This window comes from Diabrotica virgifera, chromosome 3 (assembly GCF_917563875.1).
Source record: "Diabrotica virgifera virgifera chromosome 3, PGI_DIABVI_V3a".
Taxonomy (NCBI): Eukaryota; Metazoa; Arthropoda; class Insecta; order Coleoptera; family Chrysomelidae; genus Diabrotica; species Diabrotica virgifera.
In genome coordinates, this window is record NC_065445.1 from 147,529,200 (window position 1) to 147,556,395 (window position 27,196).

At 34.5% G+C, this 27,196-nt stretch overlaps 2 protein-coding genes across 3 annotated transcripts in view; one reads left to right on the plus strand and one right to left on the minus strand.

The window, feature by feature from the left end:
• Positions 1-5,905, minus strand: part of LOC114334084 (alpha-tocopherol transfer protein-like) — a 131,874-nt gene extending 125,969 nt beyond the window's left edge. Inside the window, exon 1 of one of the 2 annotated variants that reach the window (XM_050645581.1) lies at positions 5,774-5,905. The gene's annotated coding sequence lies outside the window, so the exon portion shown is untranslated. Of the gene's footprint in view, positions 1-5,665 lie in introns of both variants that reach the window. The other variant, XM_050645580.1, reaches the window with a different exon arrangement.
• Positions 5,906-20,852: 14,947 nt separating this feature from the next.
• The window catches only part of LOC126881345 (RIMS-binding protein 2), a 509,061-nt gene continuing 502,717 nt past the window's right edge, over positions 20,853-27,196 (plus strand). Inside the window, exon 1 of the mRNA XM_050645576.1 lies at positions 20,853-21,020. Within this exon, the coding sequence (XP_050501533.1) occupies positions 20,853-21,020 (168 nt within the window). The remainder of the gene's footprint in view (positions 21,021-27,196) is intronic.

The following is a 27,196-nucleotide window of genomic DNA, read 5'->3' on the forward strand; positions in this document are numbered from 1 at the left end:
GTAAAACTTCACAGGTACCTATTGAATGGAATCATAATGTTTTAATAGTTTTAGATATTATAATCCAGTACCTAACGTAATCAGATGCTCTTATGTTAAACTTAAGGGAAAAACTACTAATTTTGATACATAAATCTTTAGTTGAATCTCTTTTTCACCATGGTTTACATGTTAGGAGGAATTTATAATAATGTACTACATGCATTATCCCCAATTCAAAATTATTATATACCTACTCATTTAAAAAAGTAAATTGTATTCAACCCATTATTAATATACCTAGGATATTTCAATGATTTAGTCCCATATATACACAAGAAAGAATCTCCTTCTGTTTTAATAAAGTAGTAATGCTATTCTACTGCATATATTTAATTGCAATTATATTCTATGATTTTTGTAACTCTACAGGTATCTACCACATTTTTTAAAGAATATATGAAATAAATAGTCATTAAAAATGCAAACGTATTTTTTTTAAATATACACATTTTCAATACATTCCTACTTTCCGAGTTCATTTCAATGAGTGAAGTGAATGCATTTGAATGCAGCATTCTGGGTGACGTCACTCCCGCCATTAGATTTTCGACGCTGATTGGTGGAAAGTTACCATGCAACCTGTCTATTTATGAACCTTGGTGAGAACTGTCGTTTCTGTGACAACGAAAAAGAAACGACAGAACATATTAAACAACTGCGTAGCACTGTTCTGCAAACGACTAAAATTCCTAGAAGAGATCATTCTCCCGCCCTCTGACATAGGAAATAAGTCAACTAGGAGGCTAATCAACTTCATCAGACGTATTGACAATAGATCGAAGTGTGGAGAGGCTGCATGGCCATAATTTAATCTAATCTAGTTTAAGTAAGCTGGCCAAAAATTCAATACAACATCTTAGAACACTAAGAAAGCTATCAGCGAAATATAGATAAATTAAAACAAATCATCTGCAACGTAAAATACTCAGTTGTTTTACATAAGCAAAAAATAAGCAATAAAACATATGCACTTGTACGAAGAATTAACAGTAAATATATAAATAAAGGTATAGAAAAAGATATTATGTAGATTGACTATTTAAAGAATCTGTATACAGAGGATTATTATTACACATTATTATATTACATTACACATTTGTGGAATCGGTACTCATGTATGGAAGCGAAGTCTGGACATTAACAGCAGAGTCCAGAAGAAGGATCAATGCTGTGGAAATGGACTACATACGTAGAAGCGCTGGAATCTCCCGATTGGACAGAATACGTAACGAAGAAATAAGAAGAAGGATGCAGGCACACGATACAGCGGTAGACAGGCTCGAGAGAAGAAGCCTAAAATGGTTCGGTCACTTACTTAGAATGGACGACCAACGATGGCCAAAGAAACTCCTGAAATGGAAACCCCCAGGTAGGAAGAAAAGGGGAAGACCAAGACTATCCTGGAATGACACGATAAGGAAGGCCATGGAACACCGAGATTTGGAAGAGGAAGATGCCCAGGATAGAAATAGATGGCGGTTAGGTGTGGGGATGCGGCGTCAGCCGATATGACACCCCGGATATATATATATATATATATATATATATATATATATATATATATTACATTACCACACATTATTGAACATTATTACACATTATCCAGATTTAGCCATACGGCTCACACTCCCTCTAAGGGGAAAATTGACTCATCTCAGATACCTACGGTATCAAAAGGATTGAGCTCTGGTGGGACTCTTTCTGTGTTATCGAGCCCTAGGTGACTTGGTATGCTAAAGTTTCTCCCAACAATTTTCGTACGCATCTGGCCGTCGCGAGTAGTACAGCTTTCTGCACGGTCTTATAAAGGTGTTCATTTAGACCCAGCTTTTTTATGCTTTCGAGGAGGGTCTTCGGAATGACTCCAGTAGTAGACATAATAATCGGTATCATCTAGGTACTTTGCATTCTCCATTGCCTTCGTATTTGAATTTCCAGATCTCTGTACTTAGCGATCTTTTCAGTAAATTTACTACGTAGATTATTGTTGTTAGGTATCGCCACATCAATTAGTGTTGTTTGTCTTGGTAATTTATTAACTAGTACGAGATCTGGTCTATTATGTGCCACTGTTTGGTCTGTGAGCACAGTGCGGTCCCAGTATAGCTTGTAGTTGCCATCCTCAAGCATACTCTCGGGGACGTATTGATAATACAAGACATGGTCCGTTTGGAGAAGTCCCAGCTTGATTGCTATCTCTTGATGGAAGGATTTTTCCCACTGTTTCATGCCGTTACTTGTATTCAGTTGCAGCAAATGCCTGGCAGCCCCCTGTAAGATGTTGGATGGTTTTTTGGGCTTGACATCCATATCGGCATCTGTCGTTTTGAACCTGAGGGTCTTTGATGATATATTTCAGGTAATTTCTAGTTGGTATAACCTGATTCTGAATGGCCAGTAATGAACCCTCCGTTTCAGGGAACATCTTTCCTGATGTCAACCAATAGTTCGTACACACATTATCCAGATTTAGCCATACGGTTCACACTCCCTCTAAGGGGAAAATTGACTCATCCCAGATACCTACGGTATCAAAAGGATTGAGCTCTGGTGGGACTCTTTCCGTGTTATCGAGCCCTAGGTGACTTGGTATGCTGGAGTTTCTCCCAGAAATTTTCGTACGCATCTGGCCGTCGCGAGTAGTACAGCTTTCTGCATGGTCTTATAAAGGTGTTCATTTAGACCCAGCTTTTTTATGTTTTCGTGGAGGGTCTTCGGAATGACTCCAGTAGTAGACATAATAATCGGTATCGTCTGGGTACTTTGCATTCTCCATTGCCTTCGTATTTGAATTTCCAGATCTCTGTACTTGGCGATCTTTTCAGTAAATTTACTTCGTAGATTATTCACACATCATTATATATTATATGTAACATTATTATTAAAATAACGTTAAATCAAAAACCACCAAAAACTATCACAAATGAAGAAATTAATATACACAAGCAAAAAAATACTTTAAAGGCTAAGTAATAGTAAAGCTTCAGGTAAAGATAAGATATCAAATAAAATTTTGTAATATTGTGAGGCAGAAATGATGGAGCAATGAACAGCACTAATTAACAAAAAAAAACACAATAAAATATTCATTATAAAGGCCCTGTCAAAATAACCAGAAACCATAGATATATGAGTTTAATTACCAGTCTTAAACTTGTAACTGAATGTTTGCTCCAAGGAATTAATCGCATTATAACTGTAGTAGGTACAAGAGTAAACATATTTTGCAAACAGTGTATAAAAATATAGAATATGTGTTACATCGAGAAAACATTAGAAAGCTATAAATGCTAAAATCATTTTACGGAGAAGTCATGAAGTAAATAAAGAAATGGGGTGAAAAACAAGACAAAAGATGATAAATTCTATGAAGAACATGTAGAAATAACAAAGTTTATAAAATTAAAATGCGTAGATTGCTTACAATATGTAGATAAATAATAGGAAGTGAAAGAATGCCACAATTTTAGTCCAGCACAAAACCAGTACAAAATAGAAAAAGAGAAAGGCCGCAACAAATATATGCTAATAATGTCAAAGGAAACTTATAAAGTATAAAGGTAGAAGATTGGAAGAACAATGCACACAATAGAAGAAACTAGAAAAAGTAACAAATAAATATGGGGAAGAGGTCTGGATAGAAAAGGTAGAAAGATATAGTGAAATAATTTTTAATTTCGTATGATAAGATTGTGTTTTGTTTTTGGAGTTATACAGTTTGTTTGTATTGTATAATTTAGAGTAGAGTAAGTAGAACTACTTACTACCTTATGATGTTACATGAAACACTTCGTTAATCTTAAACACTTAAACACTTCGCTAACCGTGAAGTATTGCAAAACCTCTAAATTTTAAAGAACCGCTTATATTGCTTTTAAAGTCAAAGAAAAAAAGTGATATTATGCCGATGTGTGCTTTTGCATCGAGGGTAAGTTTTACCCCTTCTAGGGAATGAAAAATTATACGTCCAAAATAAATCCGGAAATGGATAAACTGGCTAATTTTAAGCAACTTTTGTTCTATACAGTTCTTTTACCAAGTCAACACTTTTCGAGTTATTTGCGAGTGAATATGTTCATTTTTCAACAAAATAACTACGTTCTTGGACGGTTTTTCAGAAGTGGTTTCTTAGGTGGTTTTTCACAAATAACTCAAAAACTAAGGATTTAAACGAAAAAACATTCTTAGCAAAAATATAGCCTGTAAAAAAGTGAAAAAAAAGATGTATATATTAGGTATCTAGACCTAGTAGAAGCCGAGTTATAGCTAATGAAAAATAGGTTTATCTTCGTCAAATTCCAAATCGAATATTTTAATGTGAAATAAAAAAAAATGAAGCAATTTTTGGGAAAAACTCATTACCACTTCTTTAAAGTGTCTAAAACATGCTTTATTTTTGTTTTATAAAAAAATTTCTAGCATCAAAAGTAAACAAGTTACGCTGAAAATAAAGTTGGTCCCTTTTTTTAGTCAAAAAATCGGGAAAATCACCCCCTAATTAGCATCTCAAATGAACTTAATCATTACCACTTCACAAGTTGCTTTACTCGTGTATATATTGTTTATAAGATCTGTAAGATTCATCGGTTCAAAGTACTTATTTTTGAAAGGGCTGTAGTTGAAAGGGCTTGAACGAGCCACTAATCACGACTGTATGCAAATTTAGAAACACCAAATCTTCACCAATTTTTGTCTTACAGAAAAACAAAAAATACAGAATATTCAGAAAACCAAAGCCGACTTTTTTTTACTGTTTGATAATTTTGGTATCGCTAATAATTTTTAAATTATTTTGAAAAAAAAACTATTTTTCAAAATCAAAAATTTTTAAAATTTTACTTTAAAACCAAATTTTTTTAAAAATAAGCTCTTTGAATCGATGAAACTTACAGATCATATAAACACAACATAAGTAAAGCAACTTGTGAAGCGGTAACGATTAATTTTATTTAAGTTGCTAATTAGGGGATGATTCTCCCGATTTTTTTTTGCCAAAATAAAAGGGACCAACTTTATTTTGAGCGTAACTTGCTTGCATTTGATGCTAGAAACTTTTTTTATAAAAACAGTAATGAAGCTTTTTTAAACACTTAAAAGTCGTAATGAATTTTCCCAAAAAGTGCTTGATTCTTTGGATATTTCACGTTAAAATATTTGGAATTTGGCGAATATGAACCTATTTTTCATTAGCTATAACTCTGCTTCTATTAGATCTAGAGACCTCACGCATGCACAATTTTGTTCACTTTTTTACAGGCTATATTTTTGCTAAGAATGTTTTTTCGATAAAATACTTTTTGAATTATTTGCGAAAAATCGTCTTTTTTTGTTGAAAAATGAACATATTCACTGGCAAATAACTAGAAAAGTATTAGTGAAAAACTCTATAGAATAAAAGTTGCTTAGAATTAGTCAGTTTATCGAATTCTGGACTTATTTTGAACGTATGTTTTTTCACCCTCGAGAAGGGATGAAACTTACCCCCAGGGCAAAAGCACACATGGGCACACTATCACTTTTTTATTTGGCATGTTAGCTATGTTTATGCCAAATTTCATGTCAATCCAAGCGACTCTTTAAAATTTACAGCAAAAACCGTGAAAAAATGTACTATAAGTCTTACCTGGATTTTTTTAAAATTTTAACCTTTAATACTATCACCAAATTACTTCAAATGAAAAAATAAACTAATTGGTGTCTGGTGTACACAATTTTCCGAAAAAACATTTACCTGATAAGAGAGCTGTTTAGATACTGTTGTCCGAGTATAATAAATTTTCTACGTTCAATTAAAATAAAAAATTATTGTAAAATTTATCGGAAAACATAGAAGTTTACTTAAACTTTTGATGGCGTCAAAGGTAAGGACGATATTTAATGGATAAGTCGAGTAACTGCATTATTTCATTATTCTATAAATTTTATAAAATTATTGTTAAGTTACCTTTAACGAATTAATTTATACAGGGGTTTCACAAATTGTATAATATATAATAAAAGTTGCACACCAGGGCAGTCCAGGACTTTTTTTTTGGGGGATAACGGGGTACTTGGGGGAAAATTTAAAAAAATTAGGATTAAAATGGTGAGTTTTAAGGCACTATTTACACACTTTTGAGTGTTCTAAAGACATTCAAAACTTTCAAAGTATTCTTATTTGTCTAACAACGAAAAATCAGCAAATTTTTGAAGGTTTTTTGAAGGTTGTGGATTACAGGAAAAGTGTTGGCGTCACAATCGTCAAGCACCTTTGTTACCTACTTGTTACTTCATCTGCAGTTTTGCATTTCTCTCCGTTTCGTTCTTCCAGTGATTGCTCCATAAATCTAGTTCACCTTCAAATAGAATAATGTTTGTTTGTGTATCACCAACGTCCATCAAAGGTGAAAACTCTTTAACACTGCTTTCTTCAAATTTTTGAATAGTTTCACTTCTTTTTTTTTCTTGGGAATCAGTTAGAAGTGTGGGAATAATACCGTAGCCCCAAGCATTCCAGTGAGGTGGCATGTAGTCTTGACGTTAAATCGGTACAAACATTGTCTAGAAGAGGTATAAATTGAACGTCTGTAATATTCTTTTGGGCTACCTGGAATGGTTGGCTTTCTTAGTTTGTCCACCCACAAATCTACGTAACTTCAATTCAACGTACAATCCTTCTAATTCTTTAACTTCCCAAAATAAAAATTCCCAAATTTATAATTCCCAAATTGTAATATCAGATGTCGTCGCGTCGGCCTCGGCAGTCATTAAGCTAAATTTCAAAGCAACTTATTACGTTCAAAAACATATCTCTGATTAGTTGTAATCTATTTTTGAGATAGTAAACAATAACACCATCAGATGATTAGAGATTTAGGAGCTAACGAATCCTCTGATGTTATTTACTTGTCCATTTGGGTTATATCAAATCTGGTCTGTTTAAATATAGTCCAGGGCGCATCTGTTTTGAGATGGATGTTGAGAGGTGACTCATATTTTTTGCAGAAATTGCTTAAAATTAACTCATATAATAAAATTTGAGTTATCCTCCCACTCAAAAAGGTCCAGAATATTGTTTAAATAAGCAAAATGTCAAAAAATGAAGGAAACATTAGATTTTTTTCTTCGTTTTTTGATTATAACTTTATAATATTCACTTCCGAGAAAAGTTGCTCTAACATAAAAGTTGCGTAATTAAATTTCCTACAATAGGGCTTTTCATTCACAGTCATTTGTTTCGAGCTTCTGTCATGTGTCACATAATATTAATATATCTACGTCATACGTTATTGGTAATACTAATGATACAAACCAAAGACGTATGACGTAGATACATTAATATTATGTGACACATGACAGAAGCTCGAAACAAATGACAATCGATGAAAAGCCCTATATAGGATTAGTTATAAGTTTTAAAAATTGTCACATTTGTTGCAAAATAGCAATAATTGCGAAAAAACCATAAAAAACCAAGTATTTGCATTTTACGTTTTTCAACCATTTATGCTACACTTAGAACCTTCATATTTTACCCAGAAAAACTTTATGATATAAAAAAACAATACTTCTGGTTGTTAATTTGTCTTTTAGTTTCCAACAGCGATCTTTGAATGATAACGTATAGTCAAAAGTACTTCCGAGGTATTAAGGTAAAGCAGTTATCAAAATTTTTGCCACATACGGGCCGGTTGTTCGAACGCTGATTAACAATGATCACTATCAAATATTTAATTACTGTCACCAACTGTCAATGTCAACTTTGATTGCGTTGCTGAAAACATAATTGATTATAATTATGAGATTAGTTAATCAATTAACATAACAATTATTAACATAATTGATTAACTAATTTCATAATTGTAATCAATAATTATGTTTTCAGCAACCCTATCAAAGTTGACATTGACAGTTGGTGACAGTAATTAAATATTTGATAATGATCATTTTTGATTAGAGTTCGATCAACCGGCCCTAAATTTATTAAATGTTTAGTTTTATGGTTGCTCTATTACGAAAATGAAAGAAGCACACTTCACGGCTTTGGTCAGTTTTATCTTTATTTTGGAAAAAGTCTGTTTGCTCAGCAATAGAAGTATCGATTGTATAGATGAATGTCCCAGTATCTTCTGTAATGGGGTGAATATTGGTATATATACTTTATAATATTATAGTTGCCACAATATAAGGCATTTTTATTTTATTTAGCGTATGGCTTAAGTACATCACAGAATATATTTAGATTTATGCATTATACATTGCATCACAAACAGATGTCCAGTTTTTTTATATATTGGATTGACCCTTCGGTTGCCATTACAAAGTCTATAGGGTCACCTGTGTATGCACTGCGTGGGCAGTCCTAAACAATGTGTCTGATCGTCTGTATTGCAGCGCCGCAGTCACAAGAAGGCGAGAGAAGTTTACTCCATCTGTAGAGGGAGTCGGCGCATCTTCCACAGTTTGTTCGAATTCGATTAAGGGCTGCCCAAATCTTACGGGGACGTTCAAATTCGCTAGGTTTTTCTATGATGTCCGGTAGACTATGGTAATGCGGATCTGTCTTACTTTCCCAATATTCTCTCCATCGGGTATTTAAGTCAAAGTTGGATTGCTGCAGCGCTTGAGCAGATTGTAGAGGGGGTAACCTGGATCGCAGACGGTTTCCAACAATATCGGGGATGTCGTTGTGGACTAGAAGCTGGCGACTGTCCATTATTTTGTTATATTCTTTAACCAATGCATGTTCGCGGCGTAGGTTGGGTGGTGCTAAATTACTAAGGGTGGGTAGCCACATTGTAGGGATGGGCTTAATTGTGCCTGTTTTCATACGCATAGCACGGTTTAGTTGAGTGTCGACCAGGTGGATATGCCTGCTATTTAGCCACACTGGTGCACAGTATTCTGCCACCGGATATATCAGGCCAAGAGCAGAAGGATCTTAAAGTTGATGCTGTGGACCAACATGTAGTGCCGCAGAGTTTCTGTATTATATTGTTGCGTGTTTTCAATTTTGCTGCTATTTTCGTCAGGTGTTCTCTGAATGTGAGCGTTCTATCTAGAGTAACTCCAAGGCATTTCGGGTATTTATTGTGTTTTAACAGCTTGTTATTAAAATACACTCGCAATTCTCTGTTTGCCAGCTTGTTGTTGAGATGAAAAGCTGATACTTCAGTTTTTGTAGTACTTGGTTGTAGTCTCCATTTCTTAAGGTATTCGCTGAGGATGGGTAGGTCATTCGTGAGAGTGATTTCTGTAGTTTCTAAAGATCGGTGGCTTGTTGCAAGGGTCCAGTCGTCAGCATATCCAAACTTCCGAGATTCGGTTTCAGGCATGTCAGCAATATAGAGGCTGAAAAGTAAGGGGGCAAGGACAGAACCCTGTGGAAAGCCATTGTTAAGTTTCATCTGTCTACTCGTCTCCTTTCCCATTATAACCTGGAAGGCTCTGTTTGTCAACATGTTGTCAATGAGGTTAATTATCTTTCTGCAGGGGATAATACGGGCCAGTTTATATATATATATATATATATATATATATATATATATATATATATATATATATATATATATATATATATATATATATATATATATATATATATATATTAATCCCTGTCTCGAAACAGTATCAAATGCTGCTGTTAGATCTATGAATACTGTTGCTGTCTTTTGTTTCTTTTGAAAACTAGCTTCTATAAAAGTTGTTAATGAAAGAACTTGGTCCGTACAGTTTCGATGAGGGCGGAAGCCAGCTTGTTCAATGGGGACATTTTCTAGTATCCTGTGACTAATTCTGCTGAGGAGGAGATTTTCTAATAGTTTATATACCATGCTGAGTAGAGCTATGGGGCGGTAGTTTTCTGGCTTATCGTTTGATTTGCCTGGTTTCGGAATTGCAATTATCTTTGTTCGCTTAAGTGAGAAAGGAATGTTACCTGACTGAAGTATATAATCAAAGAACGTTGCAAGCTACTGTTTCGTGTATGCACCACTATGCATCAAGAACTCAGGATGGATACCATCAAACCCAGGTGCTTTACCTGATTTCATTTCTTTCAGCGCATGTGTGATTTCAGAAATAAATATTCTTGCTGACTATTCGGAGTTCGTTTTGTTCGTTTGTTTTAATGCTCTTAAGTCTCTTTTCACGTTGGCAGTATGTGTTCAATCTCGTGGAGCTCTGGATAGAGATACAATATGGGAGGCAACCTTGTTAGAAGACATTTTAGACTCTCTGGATTCCAGCTGGTTAGCTCCTCCAATTTTCCGCAACAGGGACCATGCCTGCCGGCTTGATTTTTTTAAGTCAAGGTTTTCGACAGTCTTTATCCATTTTTGGCGTCTAGCTGTATCGATGTTGTGTAAAAGCTCGTCAGCTATTTCTCGGTCACCACTTTCGAGAAACTTCGCGTATAAGTTTTTACATGTTTCAGTCCACCCGGGCACATATTCTTTACGATACCACCTAGGGATGGTATCCTTGGCAGCGCTTATTACTGCACCCACAAACCTCTCGTAATGTTTGATGGTTGGAGGAACCCAGCTCAAGGTCCGGTCTAGTTGTTCAGAGAACTTCTTCCAGTTTGCTTTTCTAAGATTCCACCTGGGTCGAGGATATGATCTAATTATTGGAATTGATATTCCGATGGTGATAAGCACAGGAAGATGTTGAGTATGTAGGAAGTCTGCAAGGACACTTCTCGCAGTTGTTAGTGGTCTGTCATTGGTATCTTATGAGACACAACATAGGTCTGGGTTATATTCTTTTCTCCATGCAGCTGATTTAAATGTTCCTCTATCTTTGGCATCAAAAACTAGATATGTGTTTTGCTCTTCGGACCATTCTACTAGTGCCTCTCCAGTTTCATCACTCGTGGTGTACTTCCACATTTCGTGATGGCTGTTGAAGTCAATTCTAATCAATTCTAATTATATTTAATTCAATTCCCCTATTTTAATGTAGATAAATACCTACATCCTACTGGGTAATTTTATTAGCAACTATGCCGATATTAATTAATTTTTGAGGGTTTATCAAATTTTCATTATCTTATCTTAGTAAGTAATACATTTTGTCCAGATTTTAGTTGCAATTGAGCTTTTATTTGATTCACTGTGTGTTTGTTTGAAAGTGCAGGTAAGATTATTATAAAAATTGTCAATTTTGTAAATATCTTGTTCCGTTCTGTAAAAAGTAAAGAACTGTGAATAACTGGTTTACTTTATATACACAGACTATGGTGAACAGCCTAAAATCAAATAATCCTTATTTATTGACTATGATGAACAGCCTAAAATCAAATAATGCTTATTTATTGATGCATCCCTCAGTTCCCAAAAATATTTAAAGCACTTTCTAAACAACATGATGTATGCGTGAAATATGTCTAACCCATAATATTTTGAGCATTCTAAAATATGATATGACCACATCTCGAAGGCTTCTAATTTTTTCATTATTTTAACCTTCGTGATCCAAGTTTAACATCCGTATAGTAATACAGGATATACATACAATTTTAGGAATTTATAAGTAATTTCTTATAAGTTCAGCTGAGAACTGCATAGTATAGGTCCATGTTTGAAAAATGCTTCTCTTTCAATTTCTATACAAGTTTTAATTTATTCAGCAGGCTTTAGTGTTTTGTTTATCCAACATCTAGGTATTTAAAATGGTTAAGTTTTGTAATCCGTTAATTGTTGAAAATTACTTGCATAGAGCTAACGTTTTGTCTACTAACCACAAGTAACTTTGTCTTTGATGTATTTATGTCCAGTCGGTTATTGGAGCATTTTCTAATGACTCAATCTATAAGGAATTAATGATCTTCGATACTTTCAGCCATGATCGGATTGCCATCTGCATATCTAATTTGACAAAATAAACATAAACAAATTAAAAAAGGCAATAACCAATTTTACAGACCAACATATAGGGTTTAAAATAGAAGTAAAAACATAAAAAAACTGGAGGAAAAGATGCAAGAAAACTGCAGATCAAATAATGGAAAATATAGGCTGCACAAAAAGAAAATGTAAGTATGATATAATTGATTCAAAAAATGACATATCCCAGACATCCAAAGTGAAAGTTATTCTCCAACACCAAATTGTTCTATATGGTCCATATAATGTTCAGAAAAAAGTCACACCTTTTTGAGTGTCGGGTTTGGGGGGAGAGGGGGGAGAGGGGGGAGAAGTCGGTAAATTCGTAGTTTTTTACGTTTTTCGTCAATATTTCTGAAACTATGAGGTTTAGCATGAACAAAAATGTTCTACATTAAATTTGAAATAAAAAAGGTTCTATACACAATCCTTCTAAAATGAACGGTTCCAAAGTTACGGAGGTAGTATAGTATAATTGGTCCAAAAAAGGCCTAACCCAGACATCCAAAGTAAAAGTTTTCCTCCAGCACCAAATTGTTCTATATGGTCCACATATTGTTCAGTAAAAAGTTACACCATTTTGAGCGTCCGGTTTGGGGGGGGGGGGGAGAAGTCGGTAAATTAGTAGTTTCTTTACGTTTCTCGTCAATATTTCTAAAACTATGTTTAAGCGTAAACAATATTCTATACAAAAACGTTCTACATAAAATGTAAAACAAAAATGGTCCTATCCATAATTGTTATAAAATCAACGGTTCCAGAGTTACGAAGGGTGAAATGTGTTGGTTTTCGATACTTTTTATATTTTTTGAGCAATTGATGCTGATTTTGGGTGGCGAGGTTGACGTTTCTTCAAGGGATTATCACTAACATACCATCGACCACAGCAAATCCTGTTAAAGAAAATTTCTTTCATCATTTCTTACATCAGTAAAAATATTATAAATTGCCCAAAAAATATAAAAAGTATCGAAAACCTCCACTTTTCGCCCTCCGTAACTCTGGAATCGTTGATTTTATAACAATTACGTATAGGGACTTTTTTGTTTTAAATTTGATGTAGAAAATTTTTGTATAGAACATTGTTTACGCTAAAGCATATTTTTAGAAATATTGACGAAAAACCGGATTCTCAAAATGGTGTAACTTTTTACTGAACAATATATGGACCATATAGAACAATTTGGTGTTGGAGGAAAATTTTACTTTTAATGTCTGGGTTAGGCCTTTTTTGGACAAATTAAACTATACTACCTCCGTAACTTTGGAACCGTTCATTTTAGAAAGATTATGCATAGTGCCTTTTTTGTTTCAAATTTAATGTAGAACATTTTTGTATAGAAGGTTGTTCATCCTAAACCGCATAGTTTTAGAAATATTGAAAAAAACTACGAATTTACCGATTTCTCCCCCCTCTCCCCCCCAAACCCGACGCTCAAAGTGGTGTGACTTTTTTCTGAACATTATGTGGACTATATAGAACAATTTGGTGTTGGAGGATAATTTTCACTTTGGATGTCTGGGTTTTGATCTAGTTATACCATGCTAAAAACGTGACTCCTAAATTTTTGTTCGGTGTTATCTAGTTAATTAGATTAAAAGTAATAAAAATTTAGCTAAACCTGAAAAAAATGTAATCAGACATTGCAGTCGAAATGAAAAACGGTAGAAATGAAAAAATGAAAAATAAAAAAGCGTATGCCAAAAATTAACAAATTAATTATAAATGTTTATTAACAATGATGCCGAATAAAGTAATACGTAATTTTCTAACGTTAGAAGTATTTCTACATACCTTGCATTTACAAATCACCCAAACCAATTCAAACTCTGAGATCATTCCTCGAAGAGGCTAAATAGAAGCCTAAAAGCAAGGATTTCCCTCATACCCCTTTTTTCTCTCACATATTTTCCTACCTCATGTATGTAATTAAAGATGATTGGTGAAGTGACAATAATAAGAGGTCTGCAGGATCAATATCAAACTCACTGAAAATGACAATTTGCAAAAACACAATTGTGACGGAAAAATAAAATTTATGTTTTAAGTGCGAAACTACAAGATGCTACAAGCGTTGATTGATAAATACGGAGTATAGTATATTTATCAGTCAACGCTACAAGTATACGGGAATTAAGGATGTCCACGACTTGATTTTAAAATTTAAATTTAAAACAAGTGTCGATATATGAGATCACAAATATTTACATTCTCAAAAAGACAAAAAACCTAATGCCACCAAGCCAGGAATATGCCATCCTCTCTTTGTGAACACACACACAGACCAAGCCGGAAATGATACACCCGTTATAAGTTGACGGAAAGAGAGGTATAGGAAAGTCGAGGAGAAGATGGAAGGACTTGAGAGAGAGAAAAAGGTTTAAATGAAGACACGAAGGACAGAAATGAGTAGAGAAAAAAAGTAAGGAACAATGACCCCCCAAAAAAGAAAAAACTGAGGAACAACAAAAAGGTTTAAATGAAGACACGAAGGACAGAAATGAGTAGAGAAAAAAAGTAAGGAACAATGACCCCCCAAAAAGAAAAAAACTGAGGAACAACAGGAAAAAGAAGGTGAACTAAAAAGGTTATTTTTACCTTGGTGTATAATTAATGATAAGATCGTGTACATATTCAATCTAGCATTATTTGGACTGTATACTGTACATATTTATTGATATACATTTCTGGTGTATTGATACATAATGATCCGTTAAACATATCAATAAATGTTCTAAAATCACATTTTAGTCCCAAACTAAGTTCTCAATTTAGTAATACATAAACCGACAGTAAATATCGTTCTACATACCACCATACTGAAAACAGTGGCAAACTTCTCTGGTAAAAACCTCCGAGGCTTTTAAAAATTATAAACCATTCGGGTGCCAAGACCATCAGAAGACGAGGGAATTTTAAAATTTGTAATTCACGTCCCATCTGCTCAGCGTGGTAAAGCTCCAACGAGAAGGTTTCCTAAGTACTCCAAAAAGAGTATTAATGTATAAAGCACATGGGACGTAATTTACAAATTTTAAAATTCCCTCATCTTTCGATCGTCTAGGCACCCGTATGGATTACAATTTTTAAAAGAGTTGTTGCCAGAGAACTTTTCCACTGTTGTCAGTCTGGTGGTATTATGTACAACGATTTATTGTAAGTTTATGTATTACTAGATTGAGAACTTAGTTTGTTTCTTAGCAGATGTCGCTACGACATCCCAGCCATTTCGTTCGTTGCAATCCGGGCGGCACACGTCAATGTGTCCTGGTTCAGTCAGAGATAAGAGGATATTATAGTATGATAGAATTGATTCAAAAAATGACATAACCCAGACATCCAAAGTGAAAGTTATCCTCCAACACCAAATTGTTCTATATGGTCCACACAATGTCCAGAAAAAAGTCGCACCTTTCTGAGCGTCGTGTTGGGGCGGGAGAGGGGGGAGAATTCGGTAAATTTGTAGTTTTTTACGTTTTTCGTCAATATTTCTAAAACTATGAGGTTTAGCATGAACAACCTTCTATACAAAAATGTTCTACATTAAATTTGAAATAAAAAAGGTCCTATACATAATCCTTCTAAAATGAACGGTTCCAAAGTTACGGACGTAGTATAGTATAATTGGTCCAAGAAAAGGCGTAACCCAGACATCCAAAGTCAAAGTTTTCCTCCAACACCAAATTGTTCTATATGGTCCACATATTGTTCAGTAAAAAGTTACACCATTTTGAGCGTCCGGTTTGGGGGGTAGATGGGGGAGAAGTCGGTAAATTAGTAGTTTCTTTACGTTTTTCGTCAATATTTCTAAAACTATGTTTAAGCGTAAACAATGTTCTATACAAAAACGTTCTACATAAAATTTAAAACAAAAATGGTCCTATCCATAATTGTTATAAAATCAACGGTTCCAGAGTTACGGAAGGTGAAATGTGGAGGTTTTCGATACTTTTTATAGTTTTTGGGCAATTGATGATGATTTTGGGTAGTGTGGTTGACGTTTCTTCAAGGGCTTATCACTAACAGACCATCGGCCACTGAAATAGCAAATCCTGTTCAAGAAAATTTTTTCCAATCAGTAAAAATATTATAAATTGCCCAAAACATATAAAAAGTATCGAAAACCTCCACTTTTCATCCTCCGTAACTCTGGAATCGTTGATTTTATAACAATTATGTATAGGACCTTTTTTGTTTTAAATTTGATGTAGAAAATTTTTGTATAGAACATTGTTTACGCTAAAGCATATTTTTAGAAATATTGACGAAAAACTTAAAAAACTACTAATTTACCGATTTCTCCCCCATCTCCCACCCAAACCGGACGCTCAAAATAGTGTAACTTTTTGCTGAACAATATCTGAACCATATAGAACAGTTTGGTGTTCGAGGAAAACTTTTACTTTTAATGTCTGGGTTAGGCCTTTTTTGGACCAATAATACTATACTGCCTCCGTAACTTTGGAACCGTTCATTTTAGAAGGATTATGCATAGGACCTTTTTTGTTTCATATTTAATGTAGAACATTTTTGTATAGAAGGTTGTTCATGCTAAACCGCATAGTTTTAGAAATATTGACGAAAAACTTAAAAAACTACGAATTTACCGATTTCTCCCCCCTCACCCCCCAAACCCGACGCTCAAAATGGTGTGACTTTTTTCTGAACACTATGTGGACCATATATAACAATTTGGTGTTGGAGGATAACTTTCACTTTGGATGTCTGGGTTTGGATCTACTTATACCATACTATTATAGGCCTGGATCCCGCGTACCGAAAAAAGTTGATTAATAGCAAGCTGAAAATTTGTTAATAGCTTAACGAAGTCTAGTCGGACAAACTTTGATGCACGGGAACACTGGAACAGGGGAAGTTTTAATTGTGGAACAGGTTAAAAATTTGGAACGTCAGACTACGCCCATGTATTTTGGCGGACAGAACACAGAACTTTCAACTGATTTGTTAATCTTTCATTAAACTATCATGCAAAAATCAGACTGCTATTTATCACCTGTCATTTGACATGTTCTACGTGTCGGACTTATTAAACTGCCCAGTTGGTGATAAATACCAGTCTAATTTTTGCATGAGAGTTTAATGAAAGGGTAACAAATCAATTAGAAGTTCTGTGCGACAAAATACATGGGACGTTTTCGTAGTCTGACGTTCAAATTTTTTAACCTGTTGCACAATTTTAACTTCCCCTGTTTCAGTGTACACATACATCAAAGTTTGTCCGACGAGACACCGTTAAGCTATTAACAAATTTTCAGCTTGCTATTAATCAACTTTTTTTTGGTACGCGGGATCTACGCATATTATGTGTCTACGCATGAAGGGTAAAAAAGCCCCGAAACCGGTATAGATCCTTCCTGTACTCTCTGATTGAACTAAAATATAGTGCTGCTGCTTTTTTGGGTTGTAATGAATTCGAAAATGTTTATATACATTTTTAATGTTTAATTTATTTACTCTTTTTGGAGTTTCTTAGAAAATCTTCTTGTTAAAGCTTTACCATGCTGAGCAGATGGGACGTGAATTAAAAATTTTAAAATCGCTCATCTTCTGATCGTCTTGGCACCCGTATGGCTTATAATTTTTAAAAGCCTCGGAGGTTGTTACCAGAGAAGATTCCCACTGTTTTCAGTATGGTGGTATCATCCAGCCTCAAAAGTCCACTGCTGAACATAGGCCTCCTCCCCTCCTCCCCTCCAACCCCATCTATCCTGCGCCGCTCTCATCCAGTTTTTATTTACCTTTCTTAAGTCGTCAGCCCATCTTGTAGGTGGTCGACCGACGCTTCTCTTGTCTTCTCTTGGCCTCCATTCCAATAACCTCTTCGTCCATCGCCCATCTGTCATTCTGGCTATGTGTCCTGCCCATCTCCACTTCAACCTGGCTATCCTCTCGATGACGTCAGTCACCTTTGTTCTTCTTCTGATTTCTTCGTTTCTGATTTTGTCTCGCAGAGTTATTCCTAACATTGACCGCTCCATTCTTCTCTGCGTGACTCTTAGTTTGGTAGCCGAGGCTTTAGTTAAGGTAAGTGTTTTTGATCCGTACGTCAATACTGGGAGGACGCATTGATCAAATACCTTTCTCTTTAGGCATGTGGGCAACTCACTTTTAAAATTTTCTCTCAGTTTTCAAAATGCTGCCCACCCAAGACCTATTCTTCTCTTCAGTTCATGAGTCTGGTTATCCCTGCCAATCGTAATTTCATGTCCCAGGTATTTATATCTATCTACGAGTTCTATTTTCTTCCCACCAATACTGATGTTCTGGTTGGGTACCAAATTTGTCAATATTTTTGTTTTCGAGATGTTTATATTTAACCCTACATTTTCTGTAGCCACAACGAGTTCCTGTACCATCTCTCTTGCCATACCTAGATCCTCAGCTACTATGACTATATCATCGGCGAAACGTAAGTTGTTTAGGTATTCTCCATATATTTTTATTCCCTTTGTCATCCAATCCAAACTCTTGAAAGCATGTTCTAAGACCGTATTAAAAAGTTTAGGTGACATTGAGTCTCCTTGTCTAACCCCCCGTTCTATTTTTATGCGATTACTGTTAGTATGTAATTTAACAGTGGTTGTTGCCTGTAAGTATATTTTGTGTAATAATTTTGTATACCTATAATCTAGCCTGCATTCTTTAAGCGCCTGTAATATTTTGCTAAGCTCCACTGTGTCAAATGCTTTATGAAAATCGACAAAACTAGAACTAGAGGTTTATTCTTTTCAACTACTTTCTCTATTAGGGTTTTTATACTTTGTATATGGTCATTTGTTCCGTAACTTTTTCGGAATCCTGCCTGTTCTCTTGGTTGATAAGTCTCTAACTTTCTTTCCATTCTCTTAACTATTATTCGCGTAAATAACTTATATAAATGGCTACGGAGGCTAATCGGTCTGTAATTCTCTAAATTGGCTTTGTCTCCTGCTTTGTGTAATAGAATCATAGTAGCGTTGTTCCAGTCTGTTGGAATATTGGCGTTGTGAAGGCAGATATTGAAAAGTAGTTTAATTTTTTCAAGTAGGTAGTATATTTCCTCCAATTTTTAGTGCTTCTGATACTATTCCATCTTCGCCTGGGGTTCGATTATTTTTTATTTTCTTCAGAGCCTCTTTGATTTCTGTTTTTGTTATATCGGGCATTAGATCTGATCCTTGATTTAATACCCAAGTTTTTACTGTAATTGGAGGTTGCGTATTGTCATCTTTTTTTCTCGATTTATATAACTCTGTGTAGAATTCTTCGACTATTGTTAATATTTCATCTCTGTTTGTAGTTTCTTTTCCAGTTCTGTTTCTAAGTTTGTTGATTTATATTTTTCCTTTTTGTACGCTTTTATTCAAAACTTTCATGTTCTTATTTTGCTCTATTGCTTGTTTTGTTTTTTCTACATTGTAGTTTCTTATGTCTTTTCTTATTGCCTTTGTGATCTTCTTATTTATTTGATTTAGCGCTTCTTTGCTGGAACTGTTATCTCCTTTCATCTGTCGTCTTAGTTCTATAAGGGTTTTAGTAGGCTGACTTAGTTTTTCATCTTTTTGGTTTGTTGGACAATATTTAGTTTGAGCCTGTTGTATTGTGGTGATTATTTGTTTGTTCAATATATTAATGTCTGTTGTTGTATCTTTCAACGTATCATTAATATATTTTTCGAACTCCTGAATATTAGTTGGTTTTGCCCATTTCTTTGGGTGTTTCTTATTTATCATTTTGAGTCTTTCCTTTTCGATCGATATCGTTATTTTAGCTCTTACTAACCTGTGATCACTGCTTGTACTAAACTGGTTTAACACATTTACGTCTTTAAATAATTATTTTTTGTTTGTTAAGAAATAGTCGATTTCGTTCCTTGTTTCTCCATCAGGACTTTCCCAGGTCCAGATTCTGTGTTTTTTCTTTTTAAAGAAGCTGTTCATTTGATAGAGATTGTTTTCCAAAAGAAAAGTTAACAGTTGTTTGCCTCTATCATTTCTGCCTTCGCTTCCAAAATTTCTCAATATTATTTCAGAGGGGTCTTCCTTGGTACCTACTTTGGCGTTGAAATCACCGCCTATTATTAAGAAGTGGCCAGGATTTTCCTTGATTGCACAGGATATTTGGTCGTAGAATATTTGGACTTCTTCGTCTGAATGGCCTGTAGTAGGTGCGTACACTTGAATGAACTTTAGGATATAAGTATCTGGTGCTCATTTTGATGTTTAAGTAGACCACCCTTGTTGGTATCTGGTTTATTGACACAATTCTGTTTGCAATTTTTTTGTGAATAAAGAAGCCGACACCTCCGACTGCCGATTCCTCTTCTCCTTTGTAGTACCACAGATGGCCTGATGGGAGTAAGATAAGATTCTCTCCTTTTTTTCTAACTTCGCTGATACCCACAATATCCCAATTCACTTTTGAAAGTTCTTCCTCCATTTCTTCGTTAGAGAGCGACCGAGCATTGTATGTGGCGATGTTGAGGTTTATATTTTTGACGCACTTTGAATGGGGTTGGTTTACACTGGTCGGGTTTGTGGCATTTAAACGATATGTATGGTGGTATGTAGAACGATATTTATTGTCGGTTTATTATTACTAGATTGAGAACTTAGTTTGTTCCTTAACAGATGTCGCTACGACACCACAGCCATTTCGTTCGTTGCAATCCGGGACGGCACGCGTCGAAGTATCCTGGTTCAGTCAGAGAGAAGAAGATATGTGTCTACTGATGAAGGGCAAAATATCCCCGAAACCGGTATAGACTGTTCCTGCACTCTCCAATTGAACTAGAATATAGTGCTGCTGCATTTTCGGGTTGCAACGCAATTAAAAATGTTTTTACATTTTTAATGTGACATTTTAGTCTTCAACAAATATAACCTCAGTTATAAAAAGGTGGCAAAACTAAATACAAATTAATTTTTCTCTTGTAGAACAATATGTGCTTATGTAATCGAAAAACGATAAAGAACTACACATATTCATGGGAGTTGAATGGATTTGCTAGATTTAGAATATGTTTCGCACAATGGTGGCATGGAGAAGAAAGAAAAACCATGGTTTATAACGTTTCTCAAGCATTTATTAGTTTTCCACCGAAAGAAAGGGTAAGTAACAAATATTTTACGAGTTATTTTCAGTTATTAATTAATTAACTTATTGTATCTAAATAACTTATTTCTCATTAGAAGAGGTTTAAGTCATTTTACTGTAACTGACCTAGTCTTATTGCAGACAAATCATCATAACTCTTTTTGTGTTTATCTCTATGCGGACTCGACTTCCCTAAACCGCTGGTTTCCTCGAAAGCGGCACAGACAAACTGCGACCGTAGCACTGCGATGAATTCCATCGCAGTGTTACGGTCTCAGTTTGTCGGCACCGCTTTCGAGGAAACCAGCGCTTTAAGTCTTAAGTTTCTATTGTGGACCATAGAAATCACAGACATTTATAATTCACAGACATTTCTTTCCTGAGCTTCTCAGATCTTCTTTGGATTTCTTCTCCTATCCTTTTCAGTATCTTCAACTATGCACCTCTTCATATTAGTTGCTTACTGCCTTAAAATGATAAAAATATTCACTAAGGGGGAGGCCCCATTAGTCCGTTGCGTTGCGACGTCGCAACGGAACAACGCAGGGACGAGGCCCCATTAGTGCGTTGCGTTGCGACGTCGTAACTGAAGAACGCATTGTATGCGCCATCTGCCTTGCAACACCCTTGTCCGTCGATCCGTTGAAACATCGCAACTGATCGACGCGACGCATCTCAACGTACTGATGGGGCCTCGTTCCGATGCGTTGTTCCGTTGCGACGTCGCAACGCAACGTAGCGCAACGCACTAATGGGACCTCGCTCTAACAGAGTAAAAAGCAAATCTCAGAAGATATTTTTTTTATAATGACTTTAAATTTATTGATTGTAAGGTGTTTAAAATCCTTATGTAGGACACTGTTAAAGCCAATTGAGTTTTTTGTGATTTACTCAACTGTTATCTGTAGTCATTCATGTCTATATTTCGATAATTTCGTTATTGGTCTTATTTAATCGTAATTTGTAGTTTTCATCACATTGTTTCAGGATTTGTTATTGGTCAGTTCTTACGGTTTCGTTCTTATTTCTATACATGCATAGTCTAAGCATAAGCATTTTTAGTATTTTGTTTAATTTCTGGTAGAATTTTCTCGTCTCTGGTACGTTGTTAACAGTTTCCAGTTCTTGTACTTCCAGTTTGCTTTGCTATTATATACGTTTTTAGCGTTGTTAGTCTTGTTTTAAGTTTTTTCTATACAACAAATAAGAATAGTTCTAATATTTATAATACCTAATAAGAAGAGAAGCATTTTGGCAATGAAATTAACAACAATTTTAACTCACATCTCAACATCTAAGAATGACGTATTGAAGGAAAAAGCAGAATAAATCAAATAGCTAGATAAAATGTTAAATAAAAAAAACTCAATAGGCCAACCAAGTTAGTAAAAAATAGGCCTTTTTTCGTCCCAATTGTATAGACGGGTTTGACAGTTGAAATGTACAGTATGAGACATTACAAAAATACTATCATCTAGGGATTTATCAATTTTGTACTGAAACTAGTTTTAAATAATCAATCAAAACATGAAACTCATTATTTTGCTCATAACTGAAAAAATTGTCTATTTACAGATTTGACGTCAACAGAAAACTTTTTCAGAAAAAACCAAGATACAAAATGATACGTGATAAATTAAAATCGGTTAATAAACAAAAAAGTTATTGCAAAATTAACAACAAAATCGTTGTTTTTGAATAGTGAGAATATGTTTAAATGTACCTTATATTAAGTTCACTGACTTATATAGTCTTTGAATTATTTGAAAAATATATGGTCCAGGAACCGAAGCTTTTCACCTTGCAATTTTTACAGAATGGATCGATTTGCTTGAAAATTTGAGAATAAGTAGTGGATAGTCCAAGGATCAAAATCTATATGATGCCGAAAGGCGCTTTTACCATAGGGGTAGTTGCCACCCCATCTCGGGAGTGGAAATTTTTTATTATATTTTGACAAGAAAAGTTGATAAAAACATTCAGTCTAATCAAAAAATGTTCTATATAAATATCGTGAATACGCATTTACAATGCGTGTGAATCGTAAATACGCATTTACGATTCACTCAATTTTTATATTTACATCAATACAATTTCATGTTTAAACATTTTTTCGTATCTCTGAATTTATTCCTGTCGCCAGGGGGGGGGGTACAACGGCCTCCTTTTTTCAGATGGACTTACCCAAGTTTTTTTATGTATTTTGACCCGAAGAATACGAATTTTTTGGTTAACAGTTGATTCGGATGCCGATAACATTGTTATAAACAAAGAACTCTAGGAGTTACATAACAGCGCTTTCTCGCAAAACAAAACATTTTTTTGTAGATATTTTTTGGGTCATAGGATGCATAGTTTTCGAGATAAACGCGGTTAAACTTTCAAAAAATCGAAAAATTTCAACTTTTGAACCCGAATAACTTTTGATTAAAAAATAAAATAGCATACCTGTTTATCGCATTTGAAAGTTTAGGTCAAATTATATCGGTTTTGATTATTTGCATTGCTAAAAAATTATTTTTTTATTGTTAAACAAAGCTATAAACACATAGTGTTTCCCGTGCCTAATACATGCGTTTATACGCATGCTACGTAGAAATTGCCTCGCTTGCACTTATATCTACTCTACCTACTCGTTCGAATTTAAATGAGAAATCATTGAAAACATCACTCAAGCACTAGGTGTTTATAGCTTTGTTTAACAATAAAAAAATAAATGAAAGAATAAGTTTTTCAACCTAATAAACATATTTGCAAAATAAAATATTTTTAAAAGATTTTTAATTGAAAAACTTATTGGCCCATTTTCCTGGTGACACCTCCAAGGCTTCTACAATATGCAAGCCAGATGGATGCTGCAGTGAAGACAAAAGGGAAGGAATTCTACACTATGCAATTCACAACCCCCGTCTGCAGCTTGGTAAAGTTCCAACGAAAAGTGGACCTAGTTACTCTATAGGAGTAATACTAATATACAATAAAAATGTATACCATTTTTATTCAGTTGCAATGCGAAACCAAAACCGTCTTAACTTTTACTTAGATTAGAGAGTGCAGCAAGCACTCTTATCGACGATTTTGGTATACATTTTTATTTAAAAAAAAAAAATAAATTTTTAGCAATGCAAATAATCAAAACCGATATAATTTGACTTAAACTTTCAAATGCGGTAAGCAGAATTGCTAGTTTATTTTTTAATTAAAAGTTATTTATAAGTTCAAAAATTGCAATTTTTTTGATTTTTTTTTTAAAGTTCAACCGCGTTTAGCTCGAAAACTATGCACCCTAAGAAAAAACCTGTCAGGACATTTTTTGCTTAGAATGACCCAAAAAATACAAAAGAAGTTTGTTTTGCGAGAAATCGCTGTTATGTAGTTCCTCAAGTTCTTTGTTTATAACAATCTTATCGACATCCGGATCAATTGTTACCCAAAAAATTCGTATTCTACGAATCAAAATACATAAAAAAACTTGGGTAAGTCCAACTGGAAAAAGGAGGCCGTTGTACCCCCCTGGCGACAGGACTAATTTTTTACCAAACTACAAAAATTCGCTATTCGCTTTTAACTCCAGTTGTTTAAAAAATAATCATTCTAAGCCGGTCAAACTTCTAGAATATATTAATAATTCATAAATAAAGAAAAATCAATAGGGCCAATTACTAAAAACACCGCTAACTTACATGATTATGCTTCCAATTGGATTTCACTTTTTTTTTCAAAAAAATATTTTGATTTTTTAACCGTAACTTTTTATTTTTTATCTTAGAAAGTTTGGTAAAAAAGAATTTTGTAGGTTTTTACAAGACCTGTAAGCTTATTAATATTAATTTTTTTTTAAATCCTCAGTCGCAAAAAGAGGTGACTTTGAAAGGGTTGATAAAGGGGGTTTTTGCATGCTATTACAAGTTTTAATTGTCAATAGCTCACTCAATTTTTGCCGTAGAAAAAATTTTTGCAAACCAGGTTCTTAGGAATTAAATAATCTATAATATCATATTTAAACATTTTTTCGCATCTCTGATGCTAATCTTTCTAATCTGAAGAAAATTCCATGTTTTCCAAACTGCAAAATGTCGTTATTCGCTTTTAACCCCATTTTTTTAAAACTAATCATTCTAAGCCGGTCAAACTTCTAGAATCTATTAATAATAGATAAATAAGAAAGATCAAATAAGACCAATGACTAATTTATTTAGGGTGGTGATTATGGGGTTGCTTCCCATTATTTTTCGCTGAAAATAATAGGGACTTAATTTTTGAGCTAGACTATTGTGTTTTATTTCTCGAGATAGACATTTTTAAATACTTTAAATTAGTTCGAACAATTTATCCTCGAAAAATGTATAGTTTTTCCGTCTTTTGATTTTGAAACTACAATATTTAGCATTTGACGAAGAAGAGCCAGGCCCGGCTCAAGACGAAATTTTCACCCGGGCAAGGATCCTTTGAGTCGCCCCCCCTCCTAGTAAAAACCCCTATAAAAACAACAACAATCAGCTGGTTTTTAAGTTTGCAACACTTTTCGAGTAACTGCTCATTTTAAGACCTTTGACAGCCCCACTGTAAAAATGTTCGTGTTAAATCAACACAGCATGATATCACAGGATGTTAACACCTTTTGTGTGTGTCATATTGACACCGTCTGTGTGTAATTTGGACACCAACTGTGTGTTATATTGACACCGTAAGTGCATATGACACAGAGACGGTGTCAATTTGACACTCACAAAAAGTGTGTAATATCATATAAATGTAATTGGATAGTAAATCAACGCCATTTTGTTTTACATAACCGTTGTATATTTTGCACAGTGTCAGTTAAAGAAACATAAGACTTAGGACACAGTTTGGACGTAAAGTATATTTACATTGTATTTAAAAATATTATATAAAGAACAATGAACAATAGCCTGGTGTCAATGATGTAACTTAGTCTGTTAGGCTTCTCCAAGTATTGCAAGTCTAGTTTACAAAGGCAACTTTACGAGTCTTTTTTTCAGCAAAGTCCTTAATGATGTTGCTTAAATCAAGTCGTTGTAATACATTATAATGGGTCTATTGAATAAAAAGAAGGATTTGCTTTTACTACAAATATTTAAGTATTTACTTAATATTAATTGAATAAAGTCATTTCTTTAATGCTTTATTTAATTACTATTAAGTAAATACCTAAATACGAGGAAGTAAAAGCAAATACTTATTTTTATTCAATAGACCCATTCTACAGACATAAGTACCAGTCCTACTAGCCGTTCTTGGGACATAGTGGATCTTAAGTAGTTTTTAATTAACTTAAGTTTAGAAAAGCTTCTTTCTCCAGATGCAACACTTACTGGAAGAGAAAGAAGAATTCTTAGAGCTACACAAACGTTTGTAAAGTTCTCACTTAAAGAATGTGATGAAATAAATTTCAAAATGTCCTTTGGTTTATCTCCACAATCGTCGGGTAGAACTGTTTTCAGCACTAAGAGTTCCTGAGACATCTGGTGTCCTTCAACATCACGCTGCTCTCCATCAGTTAGAGATATCTGCAGGTCTGCACATTTAGTCATTAGAGTATTGATGTCTCTTTTCAGTTTGTAAAGAAATCCAAACGTGTCATTGTGGGTGGATAACTGAGAAAATCTCTCTTCAAGTGATGCGATTGTTGTGTCCAAAATGTAGAGGTAAAATTTACTTCTGAAGTTTTTTTTGGATCCACAACTGCTTCATCTCGTACCTCATAATCAAATTGGCGCTTGACTCTCCTTGGTCGAACTTGTTGTTCAGAATCAGAAGGGAAGGATGGTTCAACTTCAAGGCTTTCTGCTACTTCTCGGGCATCAACAAGCATTTCTTCAAACCCCTTGTCACTTCTTATTTCTTTAAAGTAGGACTTTACAGAAGCTATCAGTTCCGTAGCGGCTGCAATATCAAAATCTTCTTGTTGTAGCAGTTTACTGATCACATTTATCCTCGAGAGAATTGTATTCCAAACCACCAGGCAGCAAATAAATTTGAAGTTTTTCAGCTTCTTAGCCAGACCTAAGGCTGTACTTTTAGCATAAGTATCACCTGATGGATCAGTGGATAATTCAAGAAGTGCATCATAGATTTCACCAGCTTGGTAACGTACAGGTCCGATCGCGTCAATGCGACTTTCCCATCTTGTGTCGCTGAGTGGTTTCACAAGGAAAATGCACCACAC